Source organism: Gobio gobio, assembly GCF_949357685.1.
Source record: "Gobio gobio genome assembly, chromosome: 8".
NCBI classification, from domain to species: domain Eukaryota; kingdom Metazoa; phylum Chordata; class Actinopteri; order Cypriniformes; family Gobionidae; genus Gobio; species Gobio gobio.
Window position 1 is genome coordinate 36,192,673 of NC_137114.1, and position 22,645 is coordinate 36,215,317.

Consider the following 22,645-nt stretch of genomic DNA (forward strand, 5'->3'; position numbering starts at 1 on the left):
TTTCAAAATCCCCCATTATCTAACTGACTTAGCATCAGTTCTCTGTATATACTACTACTACTACTACTACTACTAATAATAATAATTATTATTATCATTATTATTATTTTACATAATTGTTTAACATCAATTTAAACATTTACATAAAAAAATGAGACTACTAATAATAATTATATGCATAATTCATAATTTGAGTTCATTAACTCACTGGAGGCTACATAATTGAAATGTTCCCAAATAATATAATGTAATCTATCTATCTATCTATCTATCTATCTATCTATCTATCTATCTATCTATCTATCTATCTATCTATCTATCTATCTATCTATCTATCTATCTATCTATCTATCTATCTATCTATCTATCCATCCATCCATCCATCCATCCATCCATCCATCCATCCATCCATCCATCCATCCATCCATCCATCCATCCATCCATCTATCTATCTATCTATCTATCTATCTATCTATCTATCTATCTATCTATCTATCTATCTATCTATCTATCTATCTATCTATCTATCTATCTATCTATCTATCTATCCATCTATCTATCTATCTATCTATCTATCCATCTATCTATCTAAGGAGATGGAGGTGGGCGTGTCTATCTAAGGAGATGGAGGTGGGCGTGGTTTTTAGATGCATGACGCAGTACGTTCTGTGCGTGATGTGTGACGCGCACTCACTGCCGCACTGTACAGTCACATGACAGGCATTATGGAGCTCGTTCGCTGTCAAACTTTAATCCGTTTTTACTTTTAGACTAGAAAAGCGATGGACAGAGCGGGATTTTTGACGGCTTCTGCTCTCCAGTGATATGTCAGGTCAGTGTTATATTCCTTTACAGACATACGAACCCCACGGGTAAACATGCTTGTGTTAAGATAGGTTAAAACAATGTCAGTTTCATTATAAACCACTGGCTAGTTCCCATTTTTGTTTTATCATTTCGAAGATTATGCCATATTGACAAGTCGGAACTTCCAGGTATTATAGTTAAGCCATGTTTATTTATGCCAGCTCATAAACAAATGTTTGCACAGTTGCTCAACACTCATTTTGGCTTATTTTGACACATCCAGTGAAAACTATTCGTTTAACTATATGATTGACACATATACAGAAAGATTAGCTATCTTTTGTTTAGCCGTAAACTGAAAACATGCTTTTAATGTATACTTATTTTGCAGAGTCATGCTCAGTCACTCTGTTTACTTATCCTAATGGTTACTCAAATATTTTAACATTGATAAAGTAAGATAATGTTGGTTGTATTTATATATTTCACTTTTTGCATTCTACATTTCTTTAATTGTAAATGCATCTGTGTACTGTACGTGCCCCTCATCATCACCATGTATTGAGCTGGACATCACTCCACCCAAGTGTAACTTGATGCATCTCTTTCTGTATTTTCACCTTGTTACACAGTTGTGTCTATGTATCTGTTATTTTGTAGCTAAACCCCTGCGTCATGTCTGTGGATGGCCCCCGGACCTCTGTTTTCACCTTTCAGTCCGCTATTCACAGCCATCATGTTCTTCGGTCTCTGGAGGAACTGAGGCAGAAGGAGCTCTTGTGTGATGTGACGGTTGAAGTGGAGCGCAGGAGCTTTCGAGCACACTCTTCAGTGCTGGCTTCCTGCAGCCACTATTTTTACACCAGACTGACAAACCACAGCCGACCAAACCTCACTGTCAGCTTACCGGATGAGGTAATGCTTGATATGGTGGATGGATGGGTTGAACCTGGAGGTTTTGAGAAACCTATGGTTAAGCTGTCTTCTCTTTATGATTTGTTGTTCTTTTTAACAGATACATTTGTTTAAAAAAAAAAAAATCTGCGCAAACTCTAAAACAAACAATTCAAAGTAAAATGAAAATTATGTCATCATTTACTCGCGTATGAATATATATTGAACCCAATGAAGGTCAGTCTGAGGGTCAATGACATGACACATTTTTATTTATTTGCACGGCTATATTTATTCATTTATCCATACATACATACATGCATACTGTTACTTGAATACACCACTTTTATGATTACCATGTTTATGATTAAATAGGCCTATTATATTATTATATAATTATATTTATTAATTTAAAAAAGGGTAAAAAGTAAAAAATGTAATGTTGATGCAACTGTCCTAAAACCATAATGAAGAAAAAGCCTTATTAAAATAATACAATGAATAATAATGAATCTTTTATGATTATTACTTACCAGAACTTTTTTGTATTAATATTTGTCCACAAATCAATGTGATGTGGTCTGACCAACATTTTATCAGAGAGAACTCCTGCTGTCCCTCATAACTGTTTGTTAAGGTCAATAAGTTTCTTAAAATAACAGATAATTTGACCTTTTTATGATAATGCAGGTTGCAAAATGTCATGTGACTCCCCCAAAATAAAGATATTATATAAATATATAAAGATCTATATATAAATAAAGATATTAACAATTCATGATATTTGTTAATAATAATAATAAAATAGAAATGTAAATAAAGCACTCATGTGTTCAACATATTTGTACTTTTTACTTGATGGTTACACCACATTTTTAAACATTTCATGAACATGGTTTAAAAGTTCTACATTTCTTTTTGACACTTTTTCATAATCCCATTTATCCTGATTCACTTTCATAATATGGAAAAGTGTATTGTATATATACATATATCATGACATGATGGTGTGTAAATGATGACAAAGTGTTCATTATTGCGTGAACTATTCCTTGAAAAATTGTTTACATTGCATTGCTGTCAAATTAGGCCTTATATATTGGGATTAAACTGAGCAAACTACGTTACAGTAATAACTCAGTAATGCAATTTGTAAATGATTTATTCATGCAGTAATCATGACTAGATCATTAATCTCCCAAGGTCACTGTGGAGGGATTTGAGCCTCTTCTGCAGTTTGCCTACACTGCAAAACTTCACTTCACGAAAGAAAACATCCTGGAGATCCACAGATGCGCCGAATTTCTTGGATTCCAAAACCTCGATAAAGCCTGCTTTGAATTCCTCGTCCCGAAGTTTTCTGACGGTGGTGGAACCTCAAAGAAATTGAAAGGGAAAAGCAAGAGCCAAGCATCCAGTAAGAAATCCCATGCCGTCTGCAGTCCCAGTGACCAAAACCCTGAAACTGAAGAAGATTGTGTATCTCAGGATGCAGGACCAGTCATGCAGGCTGCATCTACAACATCCTCTGTAGAAAGTCCTAAAGATGGTCCCCCTGTCTCAAATGGCAAAGAAATGCAGTTAGATTTATCCCCGCTGTACACAAGAAGCTCTTCATACCACATGGGTGATGGCCAAGACCAGTTTTGCCTGCAGAACTGTGGCCCACAGTTGCCTTCCTCTTCTGTGGTGGCCGGTGAAGTTTGTCCTTTCTTGTCCACTTCAAGTAGTGACAATGAGAAGTTGCATTCGGCTGTATCTGGCTGTAGTGGGGACATTTTAGCAATAGAGGAACAATTCCAGAAGGAACTAGCAATGGAGGTACGTTGTGAACCACCTACGGATAAAGACCTGAACATAGCCAGTATCACAGATGGCCACTTTGACCAACTTGAAGGGTCTCTAATGCCACCCACCAATTGCAGCCAACTATGTCCCTTGAATTCTGTGGAGTCAAGCGGGGTTTTGGACGGGATTTCTTGCGCTCCAGACCTCAGTAGCATTGGCACAGACGACAGCCAGGTCTTTGATTCCAACAAACAAACGTTCTCTGAACTGACCCCCAAAGATGGCTTCACTGAACGAAGCATAGTGGAAAGGGAAGTGGCTGAGCATCTTGCGAAGGGCTTTTGGCCGGATTTGAGCTCCGCGTTAAATGAGCCGCTGCCTTTGGACTCTATCGACCAGTCATCTGCAGGAAACGGCTCAGACTTCCACTGGTTGAAGCATCTGGATCTGGGAGCTGCACCTGATGATTGTCCCTTCCTGAGGGACTTGAGCTCCAGTGACAGACAGAACTGCGGAGGACACACTCTGTCCAACGAGGACACTGGAGGAGACAGTCCCTGCATGTCCCCAATTAACTCAAGGGAAAACTCTGAGTGTGAATCGGATGGAGACTGTGCACAATGTGGTAGCAATGAACAAGTGCAGGAGGTGAGCATGCAAGCACTCACGGTTGCAAAACTTCATGAACTTAGAGGTGGAGTTTGGTGCCAAATTGCAAACTTCACCAATATTTTGTACATGGTTGAGATTCTCTGACATGCTTCAAATAAAAGTTTCAGTCTCTACTAGTGTTGTAGTACCCGAGACCGGTCCTAAGACCATTTTTTGAAGGTCTTGTCTCGGTCTCAGACTAAGAAGACTGGTCAAGACCACAACTGCGGGGATATTACTAAATTGCCAGGGCATTGTCTGATTTCTTTTTTTACATCATTAATGTGATTTGATGTAAAACGTACTGCTTAAAATGCAATCAATAACTTATTTCTAATGTGATTTCTTTTGTTACTGTGGTGCCGGGTTTGAAATCAATGCAAGATTGTCTCTAAAAAGTAAAATGAATACAAATGCCCACAAAAATGTTCACGAATATGAGCATGATTGAAAACGTGATAGTGATTTTGTACAAACATTCAATAAACAAGAAGTTAATATTACGTTTTTGCTATTTCGGCAACGTGTTTCGCTACTAAATGAATCTGCTGCTTTGAACAAATCGGTTCAATAAATGATTATGTGACTCAGTGATTAAGTGTTTTGATTTCAGTTTCATATTTAAAAGTAGACCTATCATTTTATTTATATTCAAAATGTTTTTCAAAACATTTATGCAGGTGTAATTTTACCAATTCAGATGCAACTTCTTTGCAATCTCTGCAACACTAAGATGAATTATATTGTAAATGATTTGATTGGTCACAGCTCTATAGTGTCTTATACTTAATCAATAAATATAATTAGAATAATAAGACCTTTCTTAGACAGTAGATATTGATTTTTAAATGAAGTGCTGGTCCGGTATTAGTCTTGACTCGGTCTCGCCCTGTCTTGGTCTTCTTGTCTTAATCTCAACCCCACAAACACAAAGTCTTGGTCTCAACACTCTCTGGTCTTGGTCTCAGTTTAGGTGGTCTTGACTACAACACTAGTCTCTACTGAAAAAAATGTAACCAACCTCTAAACTGAACATCCTCCATAATGCAGTGTTGACGTCACGGTTTTCTTCCCAGGTGGATTTGCCATTCCCTGTGGAGCAAATTTCCAGCATGACCCGGAGAGCATTCCTGCAGATGTTGAAACGCGAGAAGCTGACTGCAGAACAGCTGGAGTTTGTTCAGGATGTGAGAAGGCGCAGTAAGAACCGCGTGGCTGCACAGCGCTGCCGCAAGAGGAAGCTAGACTGTATCTATTGGCTGGAGGGAGACATCAAGAAACTGGTATGTCTGTTTTATAGTGACATTTTGTTAATGTTCTCCGAATGTTATTTGAGCGATCCGAACAATTTGGGCCCCATTTACCCATGTATGAAGCAGTGCCCACTTGTGATTGAATCAGCCAAGAAGGATTACTCTAAAAACTGACATAAACACTGGGTCACTATTTGAACTTCATGAAAACTTTCCACCTAATTCACAACACGTGCGTACGCACATCAATTTGTTCATAACCTTATTCTAATGTTGATGAATTTGGAGTATTCTAAATGAGCGACCGCATGGCCAAGGTAAGTAATTTACATAAACACGCCCAAGCCATCTCCATATAAGGTCATTCCGCACACCCTTTTCTTTTGTCACCCTCAGCAAACAGTATGTTCTCTAAAACCTGCTACAGACTGTGCGATTTCGGCAATGCTATAAGATCATTACAAATCACACTGTACAACATGGTCCTAACAAACCTGGGTACGACATGTATGTAGACTGTAAAATTATGACACCTATTGAATCTTAGGCTACGACTCAAGGTAGTGTAAAAGAATAAAACGTCATTAGCATGCACTAGTGGTAAACAAATAGAGCAAGATGAATTGCAGTTTGGCAGTTGTGGTTTTTATGTGTACTGGAAAAAAAAGAGGAGGACTTGAAAGAGGAGAATATTGATGCGGTCATGGCTGTAGGGAAAAGAGGCCAACTTGGCATGCCAATTTTGCGAATGGAGCTTGAGGTAAATAGCTTTGGCGCCATGTTGCGTTGATCAATATGCCATTTCATGTTGCATTTTTATTGGCTAGTCAGTAGACGTAAGCAAACACTGTGGGATGATCATGCTAAATTTCTGACACTGCCAGAAAATTAAAGTCTTTGGTTGCAAGACCATGACAACGGCCGTCTTTGAACCTGGCCTACTGTACGACTTAGGACCATCGTTTAGGATCCACGACCACAGAAATTGCCACTATTGGTCATCTTTCGTAAATCGTACAATGTGTCTCGCCACAAGATCCAAAAGTGCCATCCTCAAAACAAGTTTAAACACAATACACACCTTTTATACAGTGTTACGACCCCGTCTAGGGTGAGGCCGCAACAAGGTATCAGGGATGAGCAAAGGCCAAAATAACAAACAAACACCAGCTAAACTCCTAACAGGAAAAAACGAAATTCCCTAACAAAAGAAAACAAATACAAATACAACAAATAACCCTATCTGATGAAAAACAGGAGAAAACAGTATTTACAAAAGAATTGGCACTCACCCCCCTAATTGGCACATTTCCCCCAAGAGTGGAAAAGATATGTACAGTAATCTACAAAATATACAAAAAAAGGAAATGAGCTTGACAGCCACTTATCAACTCAAAACCAAAATTCACACTGCACACAACAGGCAGATCAACAGGCCAGCTAGCAGTAGCAACACACTGTAGCAAATGCACAACAACACGTGCAATTGAACAACAGGAAATCACAGGTTGAGCAGAGCTCCCTCTTCAGGCACTGCAGATCCTTTTATTGCCTCTTGGTCCCATTAGCACCAATCAGATCTGGAGTTCACTTCGATAGGATCCAATCCTGTGAAAAAAAGGGCGGTTACAGACATTACAACAGACATTACAGACCTCTTAGCCAGAATCCTACACCTACATCTGTTTAAAATTTCATCTTGGCATGTTTATAAGGCCACCAAGTGTGTGATTTATGCATACGAGGGGTTTTAGTTGTTCCTACATTTTTTCATACATTTTAAATACATTTTAGAACAAAAGTTATTGATGAATCAATAATGAAAAGGTTCGTACGCAGACGTCAAGGAGAAATTAGTGTGTATGCATGCTTAGTGAATGAGTACTGTTAGTAAACTGTTAGTTTAGAGCAATCAAACATGCAGCAGGATCATTGTAGTCTCATTTACAGAGGAATGAGAAATTAGACCGTTTTAATGGATGAATCAAAAGAATCAGTCTTGAACTCTCAAATTAATGTTTTGAATCTGTTAGGGCTCAAGGTTGACCTGTTAAAAGGTCCCATACGCAACTCTACATAACTACCATAGTATAATACTTCGTTGGAGGAATGAACTAGCTTGTCACAAAAAAAGTATTAATTCTCGCACATCCGTCAATTGAACTCCGTTGGGGAAACCGTAAAGAGCTGTTAATGACGTCACACAGGTGGTGGAGTAATAACTTCTGCTAATTAATTGGTTTGAGAATTGAAATTCATGTGAATTAATTTCAGATTATTGCTGTAAATAACAAACATGGCATTTTCTTATCTTTGTTCTCTGTTGTTTTGCTTTATTTCCAGATTAGATAGATTTCACTACACACTTATTGGGACCAAAAAAAAAATCACAATTAAAATTATCATGACATTGAACAATGACTGTAAAAACTGTGATACCTGGAATCACCTTGATAATGAAAATACAGTTACAGTTTTGTGTAATCGATGATACTTTCATTGTAAAAAAAAAAAAAAAATGGCCATGAAATAAAGTAATAAAAATGTTAAATCTTAAGAAAATGTACATTGGTTTATTAAATATGAGCAAGTATACATACATTATATTTTGGAAGCAGTTTTATAATATAATTTATTATTATTATCAGAGTTTAGTATATAAAGTCTACAATTATATTGGTTCTATCGTCCCTTTTTCAAATGGAGATTGAGTAAACGGACATGTACCGTTTTCCGCACATTAAGAAAATCAATAGCATGTGTTATGAATGTTTTTTTGACCATAAAGAATGTCAAAGTACAGAATGCAATCCTGAAATGGATCTCCTTTTTTGTTTCCACGTTTATCAGAGGAGCGAGAAGGAGAAATTACTGCAAGATCGCAACCAGCTGAAGCTCAGCTTGGAGGATGTGCGTCAGAACCTCTCGGGCCTGTGCCAGAGCCTCAGTACGGACACCTCACCGCAGTCTGAGCAGCTGCAAGCGCTGGCCAGGTACGTCTCCTCCGACTGTCCCACCTCCATCCTCCTGACCCCCATGGCTTCTCCCAGCCTGGCTGGACCAGACCGGGACGACCATGCGAACACCTCCTTGAACACCTTTCTTCCAGACACTTGTCCTGAAGGAGACACAGTTGCACTCAGTTCGCCCGCTGCCTCCCTGCAAGACGACGTTCAGAGTGCTGTTACAGATCCAGCTCCATGATGTACAACAGAGTAAAGCGGTCTGATATTTCATTTTTACTCAGGAGCTTACCTTTCTGCTGCCGTCAGTTACACTTTTGAGCATGACTTTCTTATTAGGAGCACTTTCGTAATGTTTTGAAGTATGGATGTGACTAAATTTGCACTATTACCAGGAGTTTCATATGGAAATGCTACTATGCCTTTCATTCCTTGCATAGGGGTCGTTCCTGTTACGTTTCACACATTTTGAACTCTTGAAACTTTAAAATACAACACAAGGGGTATTCATTTTTCTCTGCCGAAGCTCATATGCATAAACGTTGCTAATTATAACATGATTATTTAGATAATGGCAAGAGATGAATAACAGGGTGGAATTAGACGGTTTGTTTTTATTATGGATTGATAGTTCTCAAATCAATTTTGATATTTTTTTTAAACATCTTTTGATATTTTGATTCAGTCATACCAATTTTTTAACATTTTGTCCAACAGGGTGGAAAAGTAAGAAAATCTACTTAAGCACAATACATCAAATAATTTATCGAGTTAACTGCTTACATGTTTATGCTGTTGTTTTTCCATCAAATTTGATGGCATTTTTTAGTTAAAGGGATTTTTTCAAAATACATAACAGGGTGGAAAGTGATTTTAAGGACACAGGAAATATTTAAGATCCCCATTTTGCATTTAACATTTCGAGAAAAATACAATAAATGCCTTTTTATGCTTTTTAGATAAACGAATATGACTTCAGTTTTATATTTTATCCAATTATACACTTATATACAGTATTTGTATGTATAATGGAGACTTGCAAATGTACTACATAACAGGAATGACTGGATTAATTGCTAGCATTATTTTTTACTTACACTGCCACTATGGACAATCATTGTAATTCTCTTTATTATGTTAATGATTATGATTTTGTTATGCGATGTAGAGCATACAAGTACATTCCAGTGTAGCCTAATACGTCTTTCTTCTTACCGGCATGAGAATTCTGTATTGAATATGCATCTGTGTTTTTTTTTTTTAAGTATTCGTATATGCATAAATATAGTAACATTTAAATAACTGCCATGTAAGTTTTCATGCATATCATGTAGGATTTGTGAAAAATACATTGAATCCATAGTCTCTCTAAAGTAAGGTAACAAAGAAAATAGTAAAAAAGGTTTAGAGGCTGTTCACTTTTTGCTTGCTAAAGTGGAATGAGTTTGGAAAAGGCCAACATAAAATCATGATTAATCCTATTTACTTTAATACATGTTTCTGGTCTTATTGTGCATGATTCTTCATACCACATTATTTCAATGAAAAGTTGTAATACCCTTTTCAGCTGATGTCATCTTGGCAATGCAGTGTATTGGCTGTCGGAACACAAATAGCGATTCAGGCATTATTTGAACTCTCATTGTGGTACAGAATGCTCACTTTTCATGTACTTCAGGTCAAATGTCTTGTTTGACTCTACTCCACATGGAAGTAAAATGGATGTGTATGCTGTTTCTTGTTGACTTTAATGCTTAGATAAACTAACTAATGTTAATGTCTGTACACTTTTTAGTCTAAAAATATAACTTGTTAATTTTGCCATTGTAGCGTCAATGAAATGTTATATTTTTACTTTTTTTTTGTTTAACCCTGTAACCAAAATACTGTCATGTAATGCACTGTATAATTCACCATTTGATCCATATTTAACAAATAGTAGCAAATAAAATGTCAATAATATGTTTTTTTCCACTAAATGTGTAAATGCAGTGGTGCTTGCTAAAAGTAATGTGATAACAGAGGCTGAACAAATAAAATCAACCTTTTTAAAATGTAATGCATGAAATATACATGTAAGCATATTTTAGCTTGATTTTTAAAAAGGGTCACTATTGAAGAGGTGATAGATCACAACAGTAATGTTTCGTAAACACACAGATTTCACCATCCTCTCTAGCTACCACACAATTCGTTATTGTTTTTCCCTGAGCCCTGTTTTAAACGATAAACTCCTGGGTAAGAGAAAGTGTGCATTAGTGAACCACTTTCGACATATGCTGATGTTTTAAAAGAGTCAAACAATTTCAAAATAAAAATCCAAAATGGGAACATTTCTCAAGATGCTGATGTTTTAAAAAAGTCAAACAATTTCAAAATAAAAATCCAAAATGGGAACATTTCTCAAGATGTGATGGAGGCCAGTGGTTGTCAGCAGTTGAGTAACTTCACCACAAGAGGTCAGAATAATCATGTAATATGGACAGCGAGTACACACGGACACAAGTAGACCCTACATGATTTTAAATACACTGTTATTGTATACATGTAATATGCGCAGCGCATATAGTACAAGGATGCACTTTTTAAAGCAAATGAACCTTTTCAAGACACAACACAAGCAGATACTTAACTCTAAACTCTTACTCTAAACCGGGCAAATAAGGGTTCTGCACACACACTAATAAAAGTGCAGATGGGAGTGGTAAGTTCCAAGTAGGTATCGCTACAGCCTGGAGACCTCCAAGCAGGAGCGGCTTATGCTCCAAGTGGGAGGGCCCGCCGTCACTGTTACAGGGATAGTTGACCCAAAAATATTTTTTTTTGTCATCATTTACTCACCCAAAAATGAAAATAATGTCATTTATTACTCACCCTCATGCCGTTCCATACCCGTCAGACCTCCATTCATCTTCGGAACACAAATTAAGATATTTTTGTTGAAATCTGAAGGCTGAGTGAGGCCTCCATAGGGAGCAATGAAATTTACACTTTCAAGATCCATGAATGTACTAAAAACATATTTAAATCAGTCCATGTGAGTACAGTGGTTCAATATTAATATTATAAAGCGCAAGAATATTTTTGGTGCGCCAAAAAAACCTAAATAACGACTCATATAGTGATAACCAATTTCAAAACTGCTGCATGAAGCTTCATTGCGTATCGAATCAGCGAATCGAATCAGTGGTTCGGAGCGCCAAAGTCACGTGATTTCAGCAGTTTGACGGTTTGACACGCAATTCGAATCATGATTCGACTCGCTGATTCGACACAAAAATATTCTCGTCGCTTTATAATATTAATATTGAACCACTCTACTCACATGAACTGATTTCAATATGTTTTTAGTACATTAATGGATCTTGAGAGTGTACATTTCATTGCTCCCTATGGAGGCCTCACTCAGCCTTCAGATTTCAACAAAAATATCTTAATTTGTGTTCCGAAGATGAACGGAGGTCTTACGGGTGTTGAACGGCATGAGGGTGAGTAATAAATGACATTATTTTCATTTTTGGGTGAACTAACCCTTTAAGAAAACAACCTAAGGAACGAGCTGATATAGCGTTTGAGGCTAGTAGCTCCACACGGAGGTAGTGATCCGAGGAGGAATATGGGATATGAATATGTTTTCGCTTGTTCAAAGGAGTCATTTCAGAGTTGATGTGAGGCAACTTTAGTGCAATCTGTTTAGATCAGTTGTTTGTTTGTGATCGCAATGGATAGGCAAGCATTAGCACAAATTTGATTTCATCTTAATGGATTCTTTAAGCATTTATTTTTTTATATAAATGTAGAATTTTGTTCAGCCCCACTGTAAAAACATGTACACAATAAGTGCATTGTATCAAATGATTAATTAAAATGTTAGTATACATAGTAGTTAAGGCCACCTAATATAAAGTGGGTCCATTTTTTTAAGATTAAAAGAACCGAATGTAGCCTACATTAATTTTTTAATTTTAATTTAATATTAATTTATTTCAAGCTGTTTTCACACATTTTCTGGCACAAATAAAGGTAAAAATTAATAATTTTAAGAGACTATGGGCTCTATTTTAATGATCTGAGCGCATGATCTGAAGCACAAGGCACAGGTGCACTTAGGACGTGTCCGAATCCACTTTTGCTAGTTTAACGACGGAAAAAATGGTTGGCACACCAGGCACATGGTCCAAAAGGGTTGTACCTAGTCTCTTAATGAGTCATGGGTGTGTTTTGGGCGTAACGTGCAATAAACCAATCGGAGTCTCATCTCCCATTACCTTTAAAAGCCAGTTGCGCTTACACCATGGCGGATTCGCTATTTACATGGTGGGATTTGCGAGCGGAAAGACTGAACGCTTCTCCAGAAAGGAATCCTTTTATTTTTAATATTTAAAAATGTTTGTGTGCTCTGCGCATCCATGCGTGTGTAATAAGATGGACAGATGGGCGCGAGTGCATTTGCTATTTAAACAACGTGCCGCTGGATGTGAAAATGATAACTGAAAAGATTTCGCCTGGCATCGCATTGGTCTGGGTGTATGATGGGCCCTAAATAAATTTTATCAAATTGTTTCCCAAGGCAAAAAAGCAAGATGCTGACAAGGCCGACCATGATTCCTACTTTAGTGATCCCTTCCCTGACCCAATTACCTCCATTCATCCCTGCCTTGCCCAATCCACTCTCTAACATGAGGCCTCCATCCAGGCACATGAAGAGGCAAAAACATGTTTTATTTCTATCAGAATCTGAATTCTGTGACCAGAGGAAATGTCACTGGAGACCCTTTACCATCCATCCCCGGCATTCCAGCAGCGCTCAAGCAACATGGAAAGACCAGAGATGTTGCTACCTTTCACTCTGCACTGACAGGGCAAGGCTTTTTGGTATCAACAAGTGTTATTAGAGTTCAGGTTAGTCATCTTTCACATCTTCTCTCCATCTAACAGACATTTATGACACAATAGACAGCTTATGCACTTTTGGTTGTATTTTATTGTTTGTATTTACAGAAGGAAAATGCATTAACTGTCCATTAAAAAACAATTGTGCATGACAAAAACGGTTTTCATATTGCTTGAACGATGTGCAATGGAGGGATTGTTATAAAATGTGTTTTTATAACACCACATTTTATAAGACCACATCACAGAATATGAATCTTCAACACAATCTATTGCGTTTTGGCGGGTTGGAGGCAACATTTTTTTTTTTTAATAATCTGTAATCATACGTTTTCATATGATCTGCTTATGCCCCAGTACAGTTCAATTGTACATTGTATGTACGTTTTCGTACAAATCACATCATAGCAATGCATACGATTTTGCCACCAATCGGGTTGGAGTCTCTAGCTTGCTGTAAAATAAAAGTACAAGAGGCAAACCTTAAAAATCTATTTTGTCCTTTGCAGGAAGGTAAATCTCCATCTTGAGCAGCCCAGTCTTATAGTGAATTCCTTTTAAAGCTCCCTATTAAGATAAAGTTGTGTTTGGTTTGCCCTCCCGCACTGAATTTAAATAATCTTCCATGTCTAGGGTACATTGGTTTTAATCAGAAAAACCCATTTTCTGTTGGTCCATTTGCTCAAGGTCGCCATGCCAGTTGTCATTGCCATTTCAAAGTCAGTCATTCTAAAGCTAAACCTTGCCAATTGGGTACGTTTGTGGTCTTCTGTGAGTGTATTGATCGTTCCTTGTTGTGTTGAAACTAACTAGATTCAGAACACCATTAAAAACTCAATCATTTATCTTTTAAGTTGTAATTACTCTGTGTGGCCCGACAGGTTCTTAGCTTCATTCTTAATTGTCCTTTCAAGGTGATCTCATTTGTTTACCTCCTCAGTGCATACTAAAGATCTCCAAATTACTTATTTTGTTTTGTTTTCCTCTCAAAGGTCTTTAATGAGGTGTGTGCTTAGAAATATTCCGGTGGTGTAGGCTAGTCAACATGCCATACAATGACAGGAAGGGATACTCCGCATATAATCAAACCACGGCAGCATAGCGATACAATGCAATGAGAAATGAAATGCTAATTTAGAGATGCTGGTTGATAGGCTGTTGTTGTTTCGATCTGTTATTGGATTTGTTTTAAAATCATTTTTCTCTGCATCCAGTGATTGGCATAAAGAGTCATTGATGACTGGTCCACCCAATAAAAGCTGCCAGAATATGCTAATGGTAGCCTATGTAAATAAAACATCAATAACCACAAAAAAAACATGTCGCGTACAACGATGAGCAAAAACATGACCACCTGCCTAATATGCTGTTGGTTCTTCGTGTGCTGCCAAGACAGCACCGACCCACTGAGGTATGAACTCTACAAGACCCCTGAAGATATCCAGACAGAAACATATAGTGTCGGCCCAGATACCAGATAGCAGAAGATCCTTCAAGTGCTGTATATTGCGAGGTGGAGCCGCTGTGGATCGAACTTGTTGGTCAAGCACATCCCACAAATACTCAATTGGATTGAGATCTGGGGAATTTGTAGGCCAGGGCAACACCTTTAACTGTAGTAGGCGGCACATGTCAAATTGATGTTGACACGAAAGGCCGGACCAAGGGTTTTCTAGCAGAACGTTGCCCAGAGCACCACACTGTCGTCATCCCAAAGTGCATTTTGGTCTCATCACTTTTACCAAGTAAACAGCGTTTTTGTCAATGAAGACGGAGCTTTTTGAAAACGTTTTCACGTTGTAGTGTGGACTGTGAAAACGGAGGTGTTTAGTCATGTGACGCATATCATGTGACCCATACCCTCATATATTTCTTATCTGGCTATCAACAGACCAAGCTCAATCTTTTAAGAATGAACATTGGTCTGGGGAGTCTGCAATGTATTTTCTACTGCACAAGAGGCGTGATTAAAGGGGTCATATAATGGATCATGCTCTTTTACAAGTTGATTGTAAGGAAATTTGTGTTGGCAGTGCCTGTACACAACCATCCTATAATGATAAAAATCCATCCAGTGTTTGTTTTTTTAATCTCCTTATATGTTTTCCCCTGTCTCAAATCGAGAGTATGACAAAGAGAAAATCCTCTCAGGATCCCTGGAATCATTGTTGCAGTACCTCAGGCAAGACATTTTGGCATTTTTGTTGCATAAACACCATCAAACCGATGAGAGCTTCGGATTTTCCAATGTTTCTCTATGGCGCTGACACCTAAAAATGTCAGAGTTCCGGTCCCAGCGCAACTGATACTCAACTGCTATTGGCTCATCTGCGTTCGAGGGGAGGGGCTTACCGATAGGTCAATTGGATAGTCCTTCAACCAATCAGACCACAAGAGGCGTGATCAATGAGCATCGATCCGTCGCTTCCCTATCCGTCATTGTGTTAAACCCGCAAATAGCACGCTAGGTGGATAAGCCAGTCTGTGATTGGTTCCCGCAAAAGTGTAACAGAAGCAAGATAAATTAAAGCTGCCAACAGCGATGAAAGGGCCCTTGCTCCCGGGGCCACTGCCACCCAGTGGCCTCAGGAAAACAGCGAATAGTGAGCGAGATGCTTTTAAGCGCGTAAATGTAGTAGAAATACAGAAACGTTATTTTGACGTGCCACACTTCCTTCCTTCCTTCTGGTGGTGCTTTGACTATAACTGAATATTGCCGTGAAGATGTCTTCAGGTCAGGACTATTATCAAACATGTGAAGTTTAGGGCAGATCGGACATTGTATGCCTGAGTTACAACAACTTCCTTGCGTTAATCGCATACATTAGCACTTAGCCAAGTGTTGCATGATTTAATGTTTTTCTAGCATGTTTGGGACTTCATGGCATATTTAAATGAGTTTCTGGGAGTGAATTACAGTGTAAAGCATGACATTTCCTGTTGCCAGCAGGTGGCGCTATGACTAACTAATATTGGCATGTAGATGTCTTCAGGCCAGGACTCTTATGAAACATGTGAAGTTTGGGGCAGGTCAGACATTGTACAACAGCTTCCTGTGTCATGGCGTCAGACTTTTTCAGGCTGCCACGGACACGCCCGTCAGCGAAAACTCAAGATCTTCACAATTTAGACTCACCAAAATTAGACTCACCAAACATGATGTTGTTCTGGTTAAATCTCAATGAGGAGTTAATCACAATGTAAAACAAGGCATTTCCTGTTGCCCGGTGGCGCTATGACTGTATCAGATTATTGGCATGTAGAGTCTTCAGGTCAGGACTCTAATAAAACATGTGAAGTTTGGGGCAGATCGGACATTGTATGCCCGAGTTACAACAACCTCCTGTTTTATGGTGAAGCATTGAACTTTGTCAGGTTGCCATGGACATTTAACATTGCTAAGGCCTTTAGATTAAACTGTGCAAATATGACGTTGATCTGGTTAAATCTCTAGGAGGAGTTTGTTAAAGTACAACGTCTGGAAATGGCAAAAACTGCGCTAACGAGCCATTTTGCCACGCCTAATTCTGAAGCCCTGAAAATATCAGATGTAAATTTGTGCAAAGTTTCGTGATTTTTCGAGCATGTTTAGGCCCTCAAAAATGCGATTAATTTGGGAGAGGAATAACAATAGGCTGAGCAATTCCAATAGGGTCCTCACACCATTGGTGCTCAGGCCCTAATTAATGTACAGGTTTCCAGCCTGAGCTGCGGGCAAAATCAAATCGCCGGCAGATCAGGCTGGGTTTACCCAGTCTAATAGATTTCTATTTTTATACCGGCATTGTTGTTCCTGCTGTATACTTTCATAGTGTTGCTAAGGAGTTCCTTTCTACAGTCTTCATATGGCATTCCTGCATTGATGACTGAAAACTTACTCGCAATTGCTGTCCTGCAGCAAAACATGATGATAATAGCGTTTTAGACCATGCGATTTTGGGTGCAACCTGGATGCAACACTGAGAGGTGGGATATTTTGCTAATAAAATGATTGTGCCAGAAAAATAAAAGCTTATTATGTCTGCTCTCTCTGTATCATCTTGTGATTTAGTATGTTTTACGCATATGCAGTATGGTGATTTAAGCATTTTCAGTTTCAATGTGGATGAGCAACTTCTGGAAAATGCTAGTGTGGACAGGGAGCGTTTTGATATGAAAACGCCATTTTCAAATTAGGATTAATGTAGACATAGCCCCATATGCATCAGGGTGCAATGCAATGTTGTGACGTATTCCTCCCATAACCATCATTCAAATTTAGTGTGACTTGTTCCACAGAAGGGCTTCTGTCAGTTTGGTCCAGACGGGATAGCATTCGTTGCCCTTGCGCATCAAGAAGCCTTGGTCGCTCAATGCCCTGTCACTGGATTGTCCCTCCTCGGACCACTCTTGTCTCTCACCACCGCCGACTGGGAGCAACTCGCAAGGCTTGCCATTTCAGAGATGCTACCCAGTCGTCTGACCACAAAAATGTAGCCTTTATCAAAGTCCCTCAGATCTTTATTCCTGCCCATTTCTCCTGCATCCAACATGTTTTCCATAACAAAAAAATTGTCTGCATACCATCTAATCTGCCCAGAAATTGACATGTGGCCTTGTTAGGAGATAATCAACGAATTTTGCTTTACCTGAGTGGTCATATGTTTTGGCTCATAAATGAATAGTTTGTAATGTGTATTTTTACAAATACATATAATGTAATAAATTAGTTTCGTGCCTGCAGAGTCACAACCAATATTTCTACAGCATGTGGAATGATTAGCGGTGAAGTGCAACGAACACTGTTTTTGATGTCACATTTGTATTACTTTGGCAAACAATCATATTGTCAGCTCTCTCGTAATATAGTACAGGCATATTCTAGTGAACTGGTTTGTCTTAAAGGGATAGTTCACCCAAAATTGAAAATTATCCCATGATTTACTCACCCTCAAGCCATCCTAAATGTATATGACATCCTTCTTTTAGACAAACACGATCGGAGTTAATTTAAAAAATATCATTGCTTTTCCAAGCGTTATGATGGGTGTGAATGGCAGTCCTAATTTTTAAGTCCAAAAAAGTGCACCCATCCATCCATCCATCATAAAATATATCCATTCGGCTCCAAGGGGTTAATAAAGGCCTTCTGAAGCAAAGCGATTATTTTTTTGTCATAAGAAAAATATCCATATTTAAAACTTTATGAACTAAAATAACTAGCTTCAACTTATGCAAAAAGAGTAACCCCTGATGCGATGTATAACGGATTTAGGAGTAGCGTAAGATTAGGTGAGAGTAGATGCCTCTCGCGGTTCATACAAATAGGCCTGGGCAACAAACTCAAGCTCCTCCGACGTTTCTCTCGTTTTACATTTATTACATTTATGCATTTGGCTGATGCTTTTTTCCAAAGCGACTTACATTGCATTTTAAGGTACACATTGTTTACATTTTGTCAGTTTGTGCTTTCCCCGGGAATCGAACCCATGATCTGGGCGTTGCTAGCGCCATCACTCTTTTGTTTGAGCTACAGGAAAGTTTTAGACAGGGAAAATTTTTGGAAAATTTTAGACTTCTATTTCATGATTGTTGTTTTGTTTTGCTCTATCCTCTGCGCTTCTGTGTTCATCAATGCGCCGAAGGTCAGGGGTTACTCTTTCGCCGTAAATCGATGCGTATGGCCATAAGTCGGTATGGATTAATTTTATGATGGATGGATGCACTTTTTTGGGCTTCAAAATCAGGACCCCCATTCACTGCCATAATAAAGCTTGGAAGAGCCAGGTCATTTTTTAATAACTCAGATTGTATTTGTCTGAAAGAAGAAAGTCATATACAGGATGGCTTGAGGGTGAGTAAATCATGGGGTAATTAACATTTTTTGGGTGAACTATCCCTTTAAAGTCGGCATGAAACTGAAGTTGCACTATTGTGACGTATATGCGAGTGAAACGGAATGGAAAGTGCGATTCTTTATCCCGAATTGGTTCATCCTAAACAGACCTTTCTCTCATATGTGGCTTTTCAATGTCCAATTCTTTTTTGTGAACTTAATCCAGATGGTTCTTGTAAATTAACAGATTCCAAAAATATTCAGTGAGTTGCTGCATTTCATGCCTATGTCTTTGACTCACTTATATAAATTAGGGAGTATGCATATGTTTATAATACATAATTAAATGTCTATCTTTGCGAGCCTGATGTCGTCACCCTAACTGGGGTTTTTTTTGTTCATAAAAACATTGATATAATTGTAAATAACATCATTGGACAGAGGCACAGAACAGAAGTCCTCCCTATTTCAGAAAGATCCACCCACGTGGAGATTTCTGGCCTCACTACTGCTTTGAAATCAGCTGAACAGCAAATTGGGAAAAAGCCAAATAATATTCCGTTAACTGCACTGGGAAAATATCAATCCTAATAATTAAGTATCTTGAGACGTTATGCAGATGGCAGGTTCCAACAATTTTAGCTTGGTTAATAAAATTAATAAAAATCATTGCAATCTTTGAACTAGATGTATGAAATTAACATGCAAAACCACTCCTATAAAAAATATATACATTTTTGTTTTCGAACCTCTAAATCAAATGCTCATGGTTACTGAGATATGTGCCTATTTATAACTAAAAACAACTATGAAGACTTGTTCCTTTGAAAAAATCAGGTAAGATAACCATTATTTTTAGGATTACAATGATTATGATGAAATTAGTAGTAGTGGTGGTAGTAATACCATTACTAAACATCATCAACAACTACAATAGCTCATGTTCTGTTTTTAAAAAGTTAGATTTAGCTTCATTTTTTAATTGGCCCAGAGCCCTGAATGATCATAGATGTACCCATTTGAAAATAGATCAGTTTCAGTTGTTGTGTTGTAATGTCTATTCAGTTTTAATGGCTAATTCCATCAATTGAAGTTGACCCACCAGCATTAACTAACATTTAAACATACATCATTCAATCTTTGTGAGCGCAGAGAAATGTAATGGTTTTGTGTTGGTTTTTCTGTTAAGCCTCAGTCTAGATTTAAGGCTGAACACACTGCATTGCTCCTTCTGAATTTTTTTGATCTCCTCAAATCCTTTCCTGTAATTTTTCTGGCAACTCGCACTATGGATTATGTAAAGCTGTCACCATGGTGGTACAGTGGGAAGAAGGACAGGATTTAAAATTTTCTGCAGAAAGCCACTTAAAGTTGGAGACAATAAACAAAGCTTTGAGAAAAGAAGTACCGCCGCATACTCATGCCTTGAGAGCTTCAGGCTCTTGGTGGCAGTGTGCAGCCATGAAATTCACAATACAAGCCCACTTCAGCATATATTAAATATTACTCCATCATTCCAGCTCAAGGACCTGATTTACTCACATAATAACCTGCAAAAAATTGTTATATTATTATAAATAATACATTTTTTTATATTATTATTAATATTTATAATTTGATTTAACATTTATATATTGATAATATTAGCTTACATTTAGGATTTTTATTTTATATACTATTTATGTTCAGCTTTTCACAGACATGAAGATGTAGCCTACCTTTCATCAAGCTGATTGCTCACTAAAACCCCCACAGTCATCATGTTTTCAGGCCATTTCAAGTTTTATCTTGATGTGACATAAAGTAGTGATATCTAAGTGGCAGAATTGTTTACTTACTTTTTAATCAGTCTTCCCATTTATGCCATCATTGTCTTCACTCAGGCCGATTCGATTTCCAGAATGTGCTTGAAAAAAAGAGGCGGGATTTATCACGTGAACCAATCGCATCCAATCATAGCCGATCATACCAATCATAGCGCGATGGAGGTATTGCCTCCTCTCACGTGACTATCCCCCTTTCATTCTCAATTGGCCAAGATCACGCGTGCATGCCAGAGTTTTCGCGTGAGACTGGAATTTGAAACGCGCAGCATTATTCAATGTGTTGACGTAATTTCCGCTGAAACGGCTCCAGCTGTAAGCAGCTCCTCCCCTTTTTTGAAACAGCCAATGGCGTTTTGTCAATACTACAGTTTGACTAGAGCCTTTCTGTTTGGTAAAGCCACAGTTTCCTCCTTATCTCTAACCGTTTATCATCACAATTTTATCCATGCCGCTTTGAAATACAGCATTCTGTGCAGAATTTAAATGGGTCCGATATGTTTTGTTGTCTGCGCCTACTTGCGCATATGATCTGCGCTGCACTTTCGTGTCTCTAGTCCAGGGTTGCCAACTCTCACGCATTTGGGAGAAAACTGCCAAACCTGCTTTTGATTTTAAACAAAGTCTAAGCTTTTTAATTTTTTTTAGGTTTTAATGCGAAATTCAAACAATAAATAACAAAACAATAAACGATACAAATTCAAACAATAAATAAATATTGATACTGAATCAAGATCAAAATTGATATTTGTGCCAATCACTTTAACCTTAGACCAGAGCCGTTGGTGTGTGTATGTGTGTGTGCTGCCGCAGTGCGCGTGAAACTAACGTGAAACCAGACTTCATTCGCCTCAACTGAAAGCATTAAATGTCTGAATTGTTTCCTATTGCATGTATAGTGCGCTATGTGCCTTTCACCATGTAGAAATTAATAAATGTGTGAACAACTGACCGATTTCAGACGCAGCTTCAGCATCTATTTATAATGTAGGGGGCGGGACGCTTCAGATTCTAGAGACAATTTGATTGGACAGAAGATGTGACGAGAAGATGAAGTCTGCGATGATGTCATCAAAATCTGTGATTCATTTTAACGGAAGTGAGAGACTGTAAGTTTTGAATGCTTATATCTCCTAAATGCGAATTGTGTAATTGTTTTGGAACACACCAGCTTATTCCTAACCTTAAGGCTAACATAGTCATACTAAAAGCTAAAAAACTTAAATTTAGATTTCAGGGGGCCTTTAAAAATGATAGCCCGAAAGACGCTTGGGATCCAAAATGTCTGTGCTCTGATTTGCAGCGAAAAGGAGAAAAAGAAAAAAAAGATCATGGGGGAGGAAATGGTTGGGGAGACATGGGGAGCAGGGATTGTGTGTTCTGCAAAGAGAGTTGGAGGTAAACTAATAATTTTGCAATGTGCTGCTGTTGTGGCTGGTCAAGCAAATGTTTGTGCTTTGTTTCTGTTTGATATAATTGTAAATATATCTATTAAAATTCTGATATTCTGGTCTATAACTCCTCCCCGAACTTCCCGCTGCCCTGTATCTTGCTCTCTCATTGGCTGTAGGTCATCGCTGATGTAATTTTCAGTCAGAACACATTTCACACAGCAGGGATTTTCGCTGACAGGTTCAGATATTTAGCATGCCAAATATTTTCTTGGATCGGACCTTTGATAATTCTCAAATTCTCAGCACCGATTTGCCTCAAATTTCAGGCATTTGAAGGCGATTTCGCAAAGACTTTCAGCGAGTA

At 38.1% G+C, this 22,645-nt stretch overlaps 1 protein-coding gene across 2 annotated transcripts; it reads left to right on the top strand.

Moving 5' to 3' along the window:
- Positions 1–688: 688 nt before the first annotated feature.
- bach1a (BTB and CNC homology 1, basic leucine zipper transcription factor 1 a) lies at positions 689–10,318 on the top strand. Of its 2 annotated transcripts, XM_079823811.1 has the most exons (5): positions 689–832; positions 1,468–1,722; positions 2,905–4,137; positions 5,217–5,423; positions 8,244–10,318. In XM_079823811.1, exons 2-5 carry the CDS (start codon positions 1,483–1,485, stop codon positions 8,595–8,597), a joined length of 2,034 nt encoding a protein of 677 aa, XP_079679937.1. In that variant the 5' UTR covers positions 689–832; positions 1,468–1,482; the 3' UTR covers positions 8,598–10,318. The 2 variants fall into 2 exon arrangements, with proteins under 2 accessions (XP_079679937.1, XP_079679938.1); XM_079823812.1 differs by lacking the exon at positions 689–832 and having other exon boundaries at positions 1,373–1,722.
- The last annotated feature ends 12,327 nt before the right edge of the window (positions 10,319–22,645 follow it).